Source organism: Leucopleurus acutus (genome assembly GCF_964270905.1).
Source record: "Leucopleurus acutus genome assembly, chromosome: 18".
NCBI classification, from domain to species: Eukaryota; Metazoa; Chordata; class Mammalia; order Artiodactyla; family Delphinidae; genus Leucopleurus; species Leucopleurus acutus.
The window spans coordinates 1,444,053-1,461,483 of record NC_139160.1 but is presented as its reverse complement, the minus strand read 5'-3'; the positions used below and the strand labels follow the sequence as shown (position 1 = coordinate 1,461,483).

The 17,431-nt window shown below is 42.6% G+C and overlaps 1 protein-coding gene across 1 annotated transcript in view; it reads left to right on the top strand.

Moving 5' to 3' along the window:
- The window catches only part of MICU2 (mitochondrial calcium uptake 2), a gene marked incomplete at its 5' end in the record, with an annotated part of 85,653 nt that overhangs the window by 58,218 nt on the left and 10,004 nt on the right, over window positions 1-17,431 (top strand). The window contains one exon of the mRNA XM_082859726.1: window positions 13,235-13,300. Within this exon, the coding sequence (XP_082715852.1) occupies window positions 13,235-13,300 (66 nt within the window). The remainder of the gene's footprint in view (window positions 1-13,234; window positions 13,301-17,431) is intronic.

The window sequence follows — 17,431 nt, the reverse complement described above, 5'->3', positions numbered from 1 at the left end:
TTCACCTGTTTCTTTATATTTTTTGCTGCACTTTAACAAAAATGAAACTGGAAACTACAGATGATAAATTATCTTTTATAAGGGCTTCCCTGGTGGCGCAGCGGTTGAGAGTCCGCCTGCCAATGCAGGGGACACAGGTTCGTGCCCCGGTCCAGGAAGATCCCACATGCCCCGTGAGCCATGGCTGCTGAGCCTGCGCATCTGGAGCCTGTGCTCCGCAACGGGAGAGGCCACAGCAGTGAGAGGCCCATGCACCGCAAAAAAAAAAAAAAAAAAAAAAATACTTAGGCAAGAAAAATAACCAGTAATTTCAATCGGTGGCTTCACTCCAAAGAAAAAAGGCTTTGGTTCTAAAATGGATGTTACTTCTTTAAGTTAATTTAAATGTTTGTTATGTAGGTATCTATTTTTTCAAATGACTCCCCAGATTAACAGACTATTTTTTTTTTTTTGGCTGCGTTGGGTCTTCGTTGCTGCACGCAGGCTTTCTCCAGTTGCGGCGAGCAGGGGCTACTCTTCATTGCGGCGTGCATACTTGTCATTGCAGTGGCTTCTCTTGTTGCAGAGCACAGGCTCTAGGCGCACGGGCTTAGTAGTTGTGGCACGTGGGCTCAGTAGTTGTGGCTCGTGGGCTCTAGAGCGCAGGCTCAGTAGTTGTGGCGCACAGGCTTAGTTGCTCCACGGCACGTGGGATCTTCCCGTACCAGGACTCGAACCCGTGTCCCCTGCATTGGCTGGTGGATTCTTAACCACTGCGCCACCTACAAACTTTGTAGAATAATTGAACAACTACCGACACTGGCCGCAGTAAATGGTTTCTGCTACACTTCAAGCTGCAACACTGAGAATTTCACCTGCTGCTTTACTGCCCACTCACATATGTGTTCTTGTCATTTACTTTATGCTTAGATTTATACACTATACACCTCTTCCAGATAACTTCTAAAGATGTTAAATATTTATAAACCTAATTTTTGTAGGATCCCACTGATTTATAAATGTATTCCCTACTGAAGACCTTTTTTGCTATATTGTTTGTTTCTAATCTTTGAGATAGTTTCCTACATATAAAACCAAATATTTTAGTAATTAAATTTGCAAAGCCTGTGGATGGATCCTTATCAAAGGGATATGAGGGATCCTTTATATACAATCAGATGTACCTGTTCAAAGAGTCCACTTGCTCATGTCACCACCAGCCCAGTCAAGATCTAAAACGTTTCCACACTCCACAAAGTCCTCCTGTATCCTTACACTCAGTTCCTCCCGTCTCCTGGCCCCAGGAGACCAGCCAGTGGTCTGCTTTCTTCCAGCATAGATGTGTTCCTTTCCTGGAGTTTCATATAAATGGAATCAGAAAGTATTGATATGTACTCCTTGTTCGACTCAGATTCATCTGTGTGTTGCATTTGTCAGTAGTTTGCTCCTTTTTATTGCTGAGTAGTAGTAGTGTGTGGATGTGATCTGTTTATCTAGTCACTTGATGAACATTTTGGTTGTTTTCAGGTTGGGGCTGTTATAAATAAAGCTGCTGTGAACATTCATACGCAGGTCTTGGGTGAACATATGTTTTCTTTGACTAAATACGTGGGGGTGGAGTTTCTGGGTCATATGCTAAGTATAAAGTAAGAAGTTGCCAGTTTGTTTTCCGAAATCTGTGCTCCCTTTTGCATCCCCACCAGCAATGTAAGAGAGTTCCATTTGTTTCATATCTCAAAGGCTTTTTTTAAAAGTCATAAGTTAGTCATTTATGTGAGTACTCATTAATTCATCAGTGTTTGTCTAAGTAGTTCATATGTGCTAAGCACCGTGATACAGATTTGTCTTTTTACTTTTTTAATGCCCTACTAAAACATTTAAAATCACTGTGGGGCTCCATTATATTACTGTTGGTCAGCACTGCTTTGGAACATACAAGGCTATAGATTTTTAGAAACTCTTTAGTATATTTTATTACGTGCTCTTTATGACAGTTGTCTCAAATGCTGAGACGGTTTTTCTTACTTCTGGGTTTTCAGCTTAGGTAAGAAAGCTGGAGGATTCCCAAGGATTGGAGCTGCCTGAAGTGTTTCTCTAGATACGTGAGGTTTCACTGTACTGTTCAGAGAAACAGGTCGTGATCTTGTGGAATTCATTTTCTCAAAGTGGGAGAAGTTAAAAGTAATAGAGGGGCTTCCCTGGTGGCGCAGTGGTTTAAGAATCCACCTGCCAATGCAGGGGACACAGGTTCGAGCCCTGGTCCTGGAAGATCCCACATGCCGCGGAGCAACTTAAGCCCGTGTGGCACAACTACTAAGCTGGCACTCTAGAGCCCGTGAGCCACAACTACTGAAGCCCGGCGCCTGGAGCCCGTGCTCTGCAACAAGAGAAGCCACCGCAACGAGAAGACCGCGCACCGCAACAAAGAGCAGCCCCCGCTCGCCGCAACTAGAGAAAGCCCGCACACAGCAACGAAGACCCAGTGCAGTCAAAAATAAATAAATAAAATAAATAATAATAAATTTTTTAATGTAATAGAAAATCTATAGAGAAAACCGTACCATTTAACTGCTTAAAGAATCTTTTGAATGTTTCATGTATTCAAATATGTCATATGTAAGAGATATGGATTTGAAAACAAAAATGTGTTTCATTAGGTCATTGTGAACAAACATTACCAAATCTGTTTGTTTCCAAAGAAGCAGCGTGGGTAAAGTTTATCACTGTTAACCAGTTACCAACTGCTTTATGAAAGCAGCCTGGAATTCCACCAAGAAGTTGAAGGTACTTGTAAACAGACAAAATGGAAAGAACCAAGAATTTCCAGATATCATACATAGCTCTTACTCAGGACCTTGGGTTAAAAATACTCGAAAAGCACGAAAGAAGGGAAATACTAGATAGTCATCATAAAGTTATCTTTGAAATCAGTTCCATTCAGGTGAAGGAAAGCAGAAATAACATTGCTGTGTTTGGCACAAACAGTGATTAAGTGACCGTCATTAGTGTTCCCTTGGGGAAATAATACCTATAGGCCGCTGTCTGAAACTGTGGTTGAAGCTGTGCAGCTGAAATGTGCACAGACACGTAGGATGTGAATTGCACACTCTGTCGGGGAGACCAGCCGGCTCGTCAGTGTTCCAGATTCATCTCTGGCCGCATTGTGAAAGACCAACCGGAAGTGGAGAGCCTGGAGGCCAGGAGGCCCATAGGCTGTTGTCATCGTCCAGTTTTCAGCTGGGAGTGAGAAGTGGGAAATCCCGCAAGAGGTGCTGCGTGCAGGCTCTGTGGGGCCCGGCCTCCAGCATGAGGAAGAAATCAACGGTGGTCACTGCTTTTTCCGGCCAGCCTGACCAGGAGTCATGATAGTGCTAACTGATCAAAGGGCACAGAGGACTCATTCTCTGGAGGATCGGTGATGACGTCTGTGCTATATTATTAGATCTTTACAGCAGCCTACAAAATCAGTAGTAGTGTCCCCACCTTACAGATGAGGAAACTGTTGTGCAGCGCATGGTTTGATTCTAAGTCTGTCCAGCTCTGGAGCTCGCTCCTTCTTCAGTGTTACCCTGCTTCGCATGTGGGAGAATTCAGAGGAGGACCGGGCTGAGAAAGGCCTTAACTCTGAGCTTGGGAATGTGAGCCTGCTAAACTCGTAGGACATCCATGCAGGCAGCTGCCTGCAGACCCCGAGTGGGGCTGGGACTAGGAAGCGTCCTGGAAGAGGTGACCGTTAAGTCCTGAGCGTGTGTTACCTCAGAGCGGAGAATGTAGAGTGAGGTGGGTAAGCCAGAGTCTAGAGAACAGGTTCGCTTAAGGGACCAAGCGGAGGGTGAGAAGCCAGGGGCTGAAAGAAGGAGCAGGTAGAGAAGGAGAAGCACGGCAGAGTGCGGGCGGTGGGCTCGGGGCAGAGCACGCAGCATCCATCTCCTTGAGGCGTCCTCAGGTGCCACAGAGGCCGCGGGGAGCCCCTTAAACTTGCAGGTCACTGGGGACCGAGGCTGCGGAACAGAAGACGTGAATGGGAAATGCAGAGTTGGTGGCAGCAGAGAAAAATTGCTCTTCTGGGATGTCTGATGATTAAGGAAGGAAACTGGTTTGAGGTTAGCTTGAGGGTGAAAATGTGTCTGTCTGCACAAGTAGGACCTGAAATACCAGTGTCATAAGTCACGGAGCCCCTCACATTCCAGCACCTCAGGCTGCCTCAGGTCCGGGAGAAGGATGTGCTTGAGATGGTCGTTATTATTCAAGTAGAGGTTAAGAATCATGAAAGGCTGGGCTAGGTAAGGGTGTAAGTTCACGCAAACCGTAACCCCTCAGCCCTGGGTGAACTTTCTGCTCTGTTCCTTCCTGGGAGTCACAAGAGGAGGCCAGGTTTTAGAAGCGCTGTCCCCACTGTCCGCCCCCCCAGAACGGGAAAGCTGAGGTAGCATCATGAAGTGGACACAGTGGGGCCCCTGGTGACCTCACTGTCACACATGCAGTGCCAAGGCTCAGGTGCTCTGCAGCACGGTCACGTGGTGGCCCCGACCGACACTGAACGTCCTCGTCCCCTTTCCTTCTTCAGTCCTCTTCTCGGGGAGACTCAGGGCCACCCAGCAGTCTCCTTTCTGTGTGGGCAGCCTCTGCTCCTGCAACTGTTGAGCAAACCTGCCTCAAAAGCTTTTTCAAGTACTTGTTTTAACGTAATAGGTGAACACTCTGAATTTACAGAACACTTTCTAAATACTACAGTTTTTTCCTTAAATGTTTGGGAAATTCTTAGATGACCAATCCATGAATTAAGGAAACAAGAAAAAGAATGTTAGGATACATCACTGATTTTTTTTTTAAGTTTAAGTTTATAAAGCTCAACCTTCTAAGCCTATAAAGGGTTCTTTGTGCTGATCTTAGGAATAAAACACTAAACTTGATAACCCATGAGCATGATGCAGTTTGTCGATTTAAAATAACAGCATAGGGGACTTCCCTGGTGGCGCAGTGGTTGAGAATCCGCCTGCCAATGCAGGGGACACGGGTTCGATCCCTGGTCTGGGAAGTTCCCACATGCTGCAGAGCAACTAAGCCCATGCGTCACAACTACTGAGCCTGCACTCTAGAGCCCGCGAGCCACAACTACTGGGCCCGCACGCCTAGAGGCTGTGCTCCACAACAAGAGAAGTCACCGCCTTACAGATGAGGAAACTGTTGTGCAGCGCATGGTTTGATTCTAAGTCTGTCCAGCTCTGGAGCTCGCTCTTTCTTCAGTGTTACCCTGCCTCGCATGTGGGAGAATTCAGAGGAGGACCGGGCTGAGAAAGGCTGCACACTGCAACGAAGAGTAGCCCCCGCTCGCCACAACTAGAGAAAGCCTGTGCACAGCAACGAAGACCCAACACAGCCAAAAATAAATAAATAAATGTTTTTAAAATAAAAAATAAAATAACAGCATAGAGGAGAAAAAACTATGCTTACATTAATTATTTAAATAATTATTTCATTTCCATGGTCCTTGTGTTAGGACACCTAAGTTTGTAGCATCTTCTATTTGAAAGTTTTTTGTTTTTGTTTTTGCGGTATGCAGGCCTCTCACTGTTGTGGCCTCTCCTGTTGCGGAGCACAGGCTCTGGACGCGCAGGCTCAGCGGCCATGGCTCACGGGCCCAGCCGCTCCGGGGCATGTGGGACCTTCCCGGACCAGGGCACGAACCCGCGTCCCCTGCATCGGCAGGCGGACTCTCAACCACTGCGCCACCAGGGAAGCCCTGAAAGTTTATTGAAAGCACCAAACAGTTCTTTTCAGATCAGAAAAGCATATTTAAAAGACAGGGTTTTGTGGGTTTGTTCTTTTTTTCAGCTTATCTGAATGTTTCCCCTGTGCATTTTATTTGTTGCTAGAAAAGTAATGAGAGTTACTTTAATACCCAAAACATAGATATAACAACGTGATTTGAACAGCAAATGCAAAAGTAATGAAGAAATGTATTAATATAAAGTCTTGTAGGGGCTTCCCTGGTGGCGCAGTGGTTGGGAGTCCGCCTGCCGATGCAGGGGACACGGGTTCGTGCCCCGGTCCGGGAAGATCCCACATGCCACGGAGCAGCTGGACCCGTGAGCCATGGCCGCTGAGCCTGCGTGTCCGGAGCCTGTGCTCCGCAACGGGAGAGGCCACAGCAGTGATAGGCCCGCGTACCGCAAAAAAAATAAATAAATAAATAAATAAAGTCTTGTAAAGATGTCCTAAAATACAAATTGCCTTAGTTTATTACTTTTGTGTTTTGTGGTACATTCCTGTCTTATTAATATCCAGATCTACAAACTGTGTTGGTAAGTGTATCGCTTACTTCTTTCTCCCAAGAACAAGTAAAATAGCAACTAAGCGTATAAGCCATTCTCTGTCAGATAATAACACACAGTGCCAGCAGTGATCAAAGCCAGTAATAGTAAGTCCATTTAATTTTTACCTTGATGGATAGTACATCTGCTTATTGGGATGAGTGCCAGGGTTTCAGTGCAACTTCTTTAAACAATAAATAGATAGACTGACAAGTCTGTTTACTAGTATAAATTTCTCCTTAGCTGGTCCTCTGGTTTCACATTGTTTCCATACTGGTGGGAAGGACTGCTCTTAATGCAGTCAGGTTATAATTTTATCATGCTAAATACACCTGCTAGAGTTATTATTAAATATAAAGGCCTTCAGTAGAATTTATCCTTCTTGATTTTGGAACAGTGTTCTTATTCCAGAATTTAATAGTATGATCCATCCTGGAAGCAAAAATAAGTTAGATTGACCCTATGTACTTTCTTCATTTTCAGCCCGAAATTGAAAGTATGGATCAGTATAAAGTCAGTCAATTTGTTGGTAGTTTTTTAGACATTCAGAATTTGTATTTGAATGTGTCTTCCTGCTTCTTTCACCACTTATGTATAAAAGCTTTACCTTTTTTGGTTTCTCTAAGAAAGCACCCCTGTTTCTGCCAGACTTTGCTCTTACCTCCACCTAGAATGCCCTTTCCCCCATCTGAAATTCTCTTATTTATTTGTTCACTTGTTTGTTACCTCTGGCCCATTAGAATGTAAGTTAACAACAGCAAGGATGTTATCTTTCCGTAACCACTATATCCCAGCACTTAGAATGGTTGCGGGAGAGGCACTTAGTCCGTTGCTGTCATGAATCAGCATCATGCACAAGCCATCTTAGAAAGTATCTTGGTAGACCAGAGAGACCTTTTGGCCTAAGAGGATACCTGGATACAAAATAGTTTCTAATGGGGCTATTATAGAACTAAATATACAGCACTGTAATTTCAACATGCACCATCCTGGGTAACACTATCCCTGAGTCCAGACCAAAATGTTCTAGATACGACTCTGACAGGACAAGCTTTATGTGGCACTAAACCCACATGGGTAGACTTTAGGACAGACCCTTGTTCTAAATTACACTAAATTGGGCTTCCCTGGTGGCGCAGTGGTTGAGAGTCCGCCTGCCGATGCAGGGGACATGGGTTCGTGCCCTGGTCCGGGAAGATCCCACATGCCGCAGAGCGGCTGGGCCCGTGAGCCATGGCTGCTGAGCCTGCGCGACCGGAGCCTGTGCTCCGCAACGGGAGAGGCCACAACAGTGGGAGGCCCGCGAACCGCATTAAATTACACTAAATTGGAATAAGCCAGTACTGTAATAAGCCTCCTAAAAAATTCGTATTTCAGTCAACTAATCCTATTTGCTTTTCTGTTTCGTTTGTTTTTAACTATTTATCATAACTATGTGAAGGTTATTATAACATTATTAAGTGTCTTATAATAAAAAAGATGTTTTGAATTTTCTATAAAATTTATCTTTTTATGACTAACATCTATTGTTTTCTTAATTATATGATAAATTTTGACTAATTTTCAGTACTTGATCTAGCAAAAACAAACAACAAAAGGAGATCCATATTACCAGTATTAGCAATGAAAAGAGAGAAATCACCAGAGATCCTAGAGTTAACAGAAGGATAAAAATGGAATATTGTGAACAACTGATTCATATGTGACTATTAACCTGATAACTCAGATGACTGGACAAGTGCCTTAAAAAAGCAAAACTCAGGGCTTCCCTGGTGGCGCAGTGGTTGAGAGTCCGCCTGCTGATGCAGGGGACACAGGTTCATGCCCCAGTCCGGGAAGATCCCACGTGCCACGGAGCGGCTAGGCCCATGAGCCATGGCCGCTTAGCCTGAGCGTCCGGAGCCTGTGCTCCGCAACGGGAGAGGCCACAACAGTGAGAGGCCCGCGTACCACCAAAAAAAAAAAAAAAAAAAGGCAAAACTTACCAAAACAAGAGGTGGGGTAGAAATCTAAATAGTCCTGTATCAAAGGATTGGGTTTGTTATCAAAAACTTTCCCACAAAGAAATGTCCAGGCTCAGATGGTTTCACAGGTGAAATCTGTCAAACTGTGCCCAGTTTGCATAGTTTCTTTCAGAAAATACAAGAAAAAGGAACATTTCCCTCATGTTATGAGACCAACATATCCCTGATAACTAAAACTTGGCAAAAACCTAACAGGAGAAGTAAATTATAGACCAACTTTCCTCATGAACAGAGGTATGAAAATACTTAACCAGATAGAACAAAACACATCAAGCACCATGTAAAATAATACATCACAACCAAGTGAGATTTATCCAAGGAATACAAAATTCATTTCATGGTTGAAAATCCGTCAGTGCAGTCCATCATATTAACAGAATAAAGGAGAAACCAACATGATCATATCAGAACATGCAGACAGAGCATCTAACAAAATAAGCATTTTTGTGTAAAACTCAGAGTAGGAATAGGAGAGAACTTCTTCAAACTGATAAAGGGCATTTACAAAAAAATTTTTTTTAATGTCATGCTACAACACAAAATACTGAATGCTTTCCCCTTAATCAGGAACAAGGCAAAGGATGTCTTTTCTTACCTCTGCTGTTTAACAGTTTACTGGAGATTCTAAAGATAACAGCAATACAGGAAAAGAAAATAGAGAGATAAAAATATTAGAAAGGAATAAGTATATTTGACTTTATTCACAGATAATATGACTAAGGAACCAACAACAAAATCAAAGCATAGAAGATCAGTATGGAAAAATCTATTGTATTTCCATATAATTAGTAGCAAACATTTGGAAAATGAAATTAAGATCAGTTCTTTTTGGATGGTATAAAATAAGTAGAAATAAATTTAACAAAAAACATACACCAAAAACTTCAGACATCGCTGGTAGAAATTCAAGGAGGCCTCAGTAAATGGCGGAATATACCATGTTAATGGATTAGAAGATTTAGTTCTTCCCAAATTGGTCTAGAGATTAAACTTTGCCAAGCAAAATCCCAGCAGTCTTTTTTTATAGAAGTTAACAAGCCGATTTTAAAATGTTTGTTAATTTAATTTTGGCTGCATTGGGTAGTTGAGGCGAGCGGGGGCTACTCTTCGTTGCAGTGCGCGGGCTTCTTGCAGTGGCTTCTCTTTTGCGGAGCACGGGCTCTAGGCGTGCAGGCTTCAGTAGTTGTGGCATATGGGCTTAGCTGCTCCGCGACATGTGGGATCTTCCCAGACCAGGGCTCGAACTCACGTCCCCTGCATTGGCAGGCAGATTCTTAACCACTGCGCCACCAGGGAAGTCCCTAAAGTGTATATTTAAAAGCAGAGGACCTGGGACTTGCCTGGTGGTGCAATGTTAAGAATCCGCCTGCCAATGCAGGGGACAAGGGTTCGAGCCCAGGTCTGGGAAGATCCCACATGCTGCAGAGCAACTAAGCCCGTGCGCTGCAACTACTGAGCCTGCGCTCTAGAGCCCACAAGCCACAACTACTGAGCCCACGTGCCACAACTACTGCAGCCCACGTACCTAGACCCTGTGCTCCGCAACAAAGAGAAGCCCCTGCAAGGAGAAGCCTGCGCACTGCAACTAAGAGTAGCCCCCGCTCGCCACAACTAGAGAAAGCCTACGTGCAGCAAGGAGGACCCAACGCAGCCAAATAAATAAATAAATTTATAAAAGAAAAAAAAAGACAGAAAGAAAAAAGCAGAGGACCTGGGAATTCCCTGGCGGTCCAGTGGTTAGGACTCTGCATTTCCACTGCAGGGAGCCTAAGACCCCTGGTTGGGGAACTGAGATCCAGCAAGCCACGAGGCGTGGCCCAAATAAATAAATAAATAAAAGCAAAGGACCTAAAATACTCAAATCAATCTTGAGAAACAAGAACAAATCTGGTTGACTCTCACACTACCTGACTTTAAGACACTACAAAGCTATAGTAACAGTGACACTGTGATATTGCCCACAGAATGGACAAGTAGATAGTGGAGGATAGTAAAGAGTCCACGCTTACATGGTCACTTAATTTTCAATAAAGACACCAAATCAGTTAATGGGAAAAGTCTTTTCAACAAATGACACTAGAACAAACGGATAGGATGTATATATGAAAAAGATTAGTCATAACCTCTGCCTCACACCACATACAAAAATGTATTTGAAAAAAAATGTATTTGAGATGTATTATATATCTAAACATAAAAACTAAAACCACTAAGCTTCTGGGAAAAAATATAAGAGAATATCTTCAGAATCTAGGGTAGGCAGAGTTGCTTAGGACACTAAAAGCAGTAACCGTAAAAGAAAAACCTGATAAAGTAGTCATCATCAAAATTAATAACTTCTGTTTATTAAGAAAACGAATGGGCAAATTGTAGGATAAGAGAAAATATTTTCCAAACATATCTAACAAAAGGCTTGTATCCAGAATATATAACAAATGCTCAACTTAATAGTTTTAAAAAAATGTTTTAAGTACGCAAAAGACTACAACAGAAACTTCACGAGAGAAAATGTACAAATGGGAGATAGCACTTGAAAAAGTGCTCCACGTGAGTTCTCAGGGAAATGCAAGTTAAAACCACAGTGAAGTAGTACAGTACTTCCAACAGAATGGCTGAAATTTAAAAAACTGATCACACCAAATGGTGAGGATGTGAAGGAACGAGAATTCACTTTGGAAAAGGGTTTGGCGGTTTCTTGTAAAGTTGCACAGATCTAACTGTTCCCCTCCTGGGTATTTATTCAAGAGAAATATTAAAACATGTCAAAAACAGGAAAGTTGATGGCAGCGCTGTGCTGTACAACATAGTGGGTGTAGTTAGCAATATGGTGCCCTGCACTTGAAACTCCGTTAAGAGGCTGAGTGTCATGCTAAGTGTTCTTACCACCAAAAAAACCCCCAAACAAACAAAAACAGAGGTGATTGATACGTTTATTACCTCGATAGTGGCAATGTATCATGGGTGTATGCCTAGGTACAAATTCATCAAAACGTATACATTATGGTGTGCAATGTTCTGTATATTAAGTATACCTCAGTAAAGCTGGGAAAACGGAAAGTTTATGGCAGCTTGATTCACAGTAGCCAAAAACTGGAGGCAGCAATGCAAACATCTATCATGAGTGAATGGATAAATATTGGTATATTTATACAAATGGGATACAACTCAGCAATAAGTGAGAACAAACTACTGATATGCAAACAACATGGATAAATCACAAAATCATTATACTGAGTGAAAAGAGACGCAAAGGAACACGTACTCCTTGATACCATTTATTTGAATTTGTAAACTAAGTGAAACTAATTTGATTCTGCCTCTGTGGGGATGCAGCTAGAATGCATTGCCTGGGAATTGACACAAGAAGCGTTCTGAGGAAAGGAAATGTTCTGCTCTGTGGCAGAGGATTGGTTACTCAGGTTAAAACTGTATGGCTGGGCTTCCCTGGTGGCGCAGTGATTGAGAGTCCGCCTGCTGATGCAGGGGACATGGGTTCGTGCCCCGGTCTGGGAAGATCCCACATGCTGCGGAGCGGCTGGGCCCGTGAGCCATGGCCGCTGAGCCTGCGCGTCCGGAGCCTGTGCTCCACAACTGGAGAGGCCACAACAGTGAGAGGCCCGCGTACCGCAAAAAAAAAAAAAAAAAAAAAAAAAACTGTATGGCTAAGATGTGTATGTTTCAGTGGATAAAAATTTTTCCAGAAGAGATATAAATAATAATAATTGAGAAGGGAACCAGGAGTAGGTAGTAGAAGTATAGCTGGACCGAGAATGGCAGGATACTGTGAACTGTGGAAGCTGAATAGTGTATATATGGTGGGTTATTATAGGAGTCTCTTTGCTATGTCTGAAATTTCTATTATTAAAAATTTTAAGAGGAGGTGTGGAAAGCAAAGCAAGAAGTGTTTGGGTATTGAACTTGGCAGTATGTTGATGGTCAATTTAAAAATAAAGGATAAAACAAATGAAAGCTTTTCAACTTCATTCCCTAAAATAAGTGGGGGTGGGAGAATGTTGAAAAGTTTGAGGGCTTTAGAGAACTAGAGATAAACCATATGCCTAAAACAAATAAAATAGAAGCAGCTACTTCATTAATTTGGAATTTAGTGGCAGCAGTTTTCAAACTATTAAGAAAGAAGTAGCCTAGAAAAAATGGGTGAAGGTTTGTCTCCTAATTGATTTGAATCCATAGTTTGAGATTTTGTCTACATTTAATTTTTTTTTAAAACTTTTTTTTTAATTTGCTTTCCATGTGAGGATTGGTACAAATGACTCTGAAAGGTAGGTAGGTTTTTTAATATACTCAGTCTGAAGGTACTGTTTTTTTTGGTTTTTTGGGTTTTTTTTGAAGGTACTACTGACAGTTTATAATTAGTAGAAATGTAGGCCTTTAAATTATTTTAATGCTTTGTAAATGCATAAGGAGAAAAAGGAAGAGCATTTATATGATACGAATAGCTTTTTAAGAGCTAGGTACTTGAAATGTGGTCATAAAGCACCAGAGATAGAAAAAGAAGAGAAGAGAGAGAGAAAAAAAAGAAGGGAATAAAAATTCTCTTGAAGAATGAGGGTAATCATGAAGTTTTTATACAGTGATGCCTTTAGAATATATATATGTGTGTGTATATATTTTATATAGATAGATAGATAGATACACACATAAAGTAAGCCAGCTTTCTTAGGAGAACAAATGATCCAACTCAAAATAATGTTAATACTTGCATATCTGTTTTCTCCTTTGATTCTTATATGATCTAAGGGGTTAAAAACTAATATTAGGAGTTACAATGCAAAAATAATTTAATATTTAACAAATAACTAGTAAACATTTTATAATAAAAACTTAGCATCTGTTTTTTAGGTTGTTTTTTAAAATCCAGTAGACATGCATCTAAATTCATGTTTGCATTCTTCCTAGCTGCAGAAGATCATAAGTAAACAGGATGACTCGAAGACAAGAATAACTAATGAAACAGAATGCCAGGTATGTGCAAATAAACTAAATATTTCCAAGCAGATGTTATATACAATAGCTTCTCTATTCTGTTTGCTCAAATAAGTATTCCCAAATAGTTGGGGAAATTAACAGTAACTTAATTTTTCTAAATATTTTAAATAGATTTTCTACATTCACATGATCCAGACCTCAAAAGACTCACAAGAGGATGTATGCAGGGCAGAGCTTTCCTCCCCATGACCCGGGTCTTGGGTATTCTTCCAGAGATATTTCATGTGTATATAAGCATGTATGTAAATAAGCAACTAAACATTTCCATGTGTTCTTTTTACCATTTTTATACAAGCAGTAGCATACTATACACTGTTCCATATCCTCCCATTTTTTCTTACCATATCCGAATATCTCATTCTTTTTAATGGCTCCGTAGTACTTCGCTGTATGGATGGATGTACCAGTTGATGTAACCATTCCCCATTTGAAAGATATTTAACATGTATCCAGTCTTTTGATATTGCAAATAATGCAGTTAATAATCTGTAATCATATCAATTTATATATATGTGAATATATCCAAGGGGTAACTTCCCAGAAATTCACTTGCTGGGTCAAAAGGTATGAACATTTCTAAGGTTGTTGATAAACTTTGATAAATATTGGCACATATCTTCTGTAGAAAATGAACCAACTTTCATTCCCACCAGCAATATATATCCTTAAATTTTCCATTGATAATCTTTTAATCAGTTGTAATTCCACAATTTGCTTTCTGTTAGATTTTCTTAAATTTCCAAATCACTTCATCTTTTAGAGCATGTCTGCTTCAAATTTTGCAAATTATTAAAATCACAATTTTTTTGTATTTCATTCCCTCTGAGCAGCCCTGTGCTGGACTTGTTTCACATGTGTCCGGGCCCTCTAATGGTGCCCCGCCTCCCAGGTGTGCACCTCCTCTGTGTCCTCAGCTCCCTGCGTGTCCTGCCACACCACCTGCCCCTCCTTAGGGTAATCGTTTAATCGTCTGTGTCTTCTGGAGCGTGCGCATCCTCATTCTTTCTGAGGTCGTGTGAGGTTAGGGAGCAGGCCACGCGACCACCCTTACCTCTGATGCCAGCTGGAGGCTCAGGGGGTCCCCAGTATCACCTTGGGTCTGATAATTCATTGCAAGGACTCATAGTACTCCCCAAAAGTTGTTAGGTCCGGGGCTACGGTTTATTACAGCGAGAGGGTGCAGGTTAAAATCAGCCAAGGGGAGAGACTCGTAGGCAGAATCCAGAGGTTCTGGTCATCCTCTCCCAGGGGAGTGTGGAAAGCACTGACTTTCCCAGCAGTGACTGTGACAGCACACACGGAGTAGTGCCAGCCAGGGCTTTGGTGTCCAGAGACTGTTGGGGTCAGCCATGGAAACCTGGTTGGCTGTCCTCGTGGCTGACCTCAGACTCTAGCCCTTCTGGAGGTCAAGCTGATACCCTATGGCCCAAAGCCTCCACCCCAAATCTCATTGTTGGACTACCTGTTGTGGCCCAAGGCCCCCAGGTAAACAAAGACACCTTCTCTTAGGGACCACCTCCTAGCAGCCCAGGGCAAAAAGGCCAGACATCTGGGTAAGGTTAATTCCTTACTATACAAGTTGTATCTGCATAGCCTGGTAAAGCACCAGGCGTACCCTATATACTCCGTAAATAGTTTTTAATGAATGAAAAAATACCTAATCTTATGGGTATAACACTTTTTTAAAACTTTTTTTTTAATAGATTTATTTTATTTATTTATTTTTGGCCGCTCTGGGTCTTCGTTGCTGCACGCGGGCTTTCTCTAGTTGCGGCGAGCGGGGGCTACTCTTCATTGCCGTGCGCGGGCTTCTCATTGCAGTGGCTTCTCTTGTTGCAGAGCACAGGCTCTAGGCGTGTGGGCTTCAGTAATTGTGGCATGTGGGCTCAGTAGTTGTGGCTCACGGGCTCTAGAGGGCAGGCTCAGCAGTTGTGGGCACAGGCTTACTTGCTCCGCAGCATGTGGGATCTTCCCAGACCAGGGCTCGAACCCGTGTCCCCTGCATTGGCAGGTGGATTCTTAACCACTGCGCCACCAGGGAAGCCCCAGATATAGCACTTTTAACCATTGACCTGTTCTTGGTCATTAAGACTGTTTCCAAATCTTTGCTGTACGATGCAGTAAATAGCTACATGTGTAAATTTAAGACAGAGATCTAAGAGTCAGGTTGTCGGGTGAAGACATGACTACTTGTAAGGCTTTGACCCATATTGTCAGGCTGCCTTCCACAAAGGTTGTAACAGTCTACGGGCCTGCCGGCAGGTTCTCCAGGGTTGGTATCTTTTTTGTTTTGTTTCTTAATCTGTGTCAGTATGACCGGGGAAAAGGTATCCCAGATTGTTTTTTAAGATAGTTATGTATACCATTCATGTTTCTTATTTTATAAATTTTCTTTTTCTTTTTTTTTAACATCTTTATTGGAGTATAATTGCTTTACAATGGTGTGTTAGTTTCTGCTTTATAACAAAGTGAATCAGCTATACGTATACACATATCCCCATATCCCCTCCCTCTTGGGTCTCCCTCACACCCAAATTTTCTGTTTCTGTTCTTTGGGAATTTCTTTAGGGTTTTTCTTCATATACTTGAGAATATGAACCTAGTGTCTGTCAAAATTATTGAAATATTTTTCAGATTTGTTTTTGTTTATGATGTTTTGGTTATAGATGTTTTTATTTTTAATGTAGTCATGTTTAGCTGTCTTATTATTTATTCAGTTACTTTCATTCTTTAAAATGCCTTCCCCACATCAAAGTCAGTTGTTAAATACTAACCTATGTTATCCTCTGATTTGGTTGTGGTTTTACTTTCTTACGTATAATTTTTTCATTCATCTGAAATTTGTTTCTTAAGGGCATCCCTAGGGATATTTCATTACTTAACTTTTTTACTATTATAAATAGACTCTTTACCCTCCAAGGAAAAATTATTGCTGTTAAGCGGGAAATTCATTTAATTTTTAATGTTTCTGTACCAGTCTATCTTTACTGAATTTTCTTATTTTTTATGTTGATTTTCCTGGTTGTTCTAAATATAAAATTATTTCTAAATAATATTAATCTTAGTTTATTCCTTTATGTATTGGACAAAATTACCCCCCAAAATTTTTAGTAATAGTGTTCTTGGTGGACATCCTGATCGTATTCTAACCTTAACGAGAATACATACGGTTTTGTGTTTTAGTATATCTCCTGAGCATTTATATGGGAATTAAGAAAAAACTCCAGGCATGACTTCCTGCCCACACTTGTGTGGAAGTCCAGTTAAAATCCACATTTGTATTTATAGTGACTATTTTATAAAATTATTAGACACAAAGTCAAGTGTTTAAGAGTCAGTACTGTGGAAGGCTCTGTGTCAATCAGCCCCACTGGGACCACCGCTTCCTCCCCATGAGCCGACCCCTTGGCAGGGGCGGTGAGGTGTGGGCGAGCCCCCTGCAGGCCCAGGGCTGTGGCCGGCTGGTTGCTAGATGTGTGGGTGACTTGCCTGCGCTGAGTCTCTGCAGTCTGTCCCCTCCAGAACCTGAGGCTGCGCTCGTCTCTGCCTGGCCTCCTGGGAGCTGTCCCCATGTCCGCATGGCCGGTGTCGAGCAGAGACTGAGCAGGGTGTCCGCTTGCAGATGCAGCCCTGCTCACGGGCTGGGAGGCTGGGCCCCCGTCCCACCTCAGGCTCTTTTCAAGTCTGTCGCTGCCTTCCCCGGGCCAGCTCTGGTTCTGAGCTGCAGGTGGTCACGTTTTGATGCCCTGCCCTGCAGCCCTTGCTGGAGGACTAAACTGTGCTCACTTTCCTGTGCTGCCGTAAAGGCCCTAGACCACAGCCCACTCCGCCCTCCAAGGCGCATTCCCCTCTCTGGGCTCCCGATCATCCTTCAGTTGAACAGTGCCCAGAAGGTTCTAAGTCCGGAAGCCGGCCCGCCCTCTGCCTGAGCCCACACGCTGTCTCGGAGCCTCGCGGGTACCAGCCACCTTCTCGCCCACTACACCCAGGCTTTCATGAGTTCTCACCATGTGACAGTCACCCCACCTGCTGCTGTATCTGGGAAGTGGGGGCAGGATTGGGGAGCAGGCTGGACCATCCAGTGCCTGAATTTCTTTCTGCAGATGC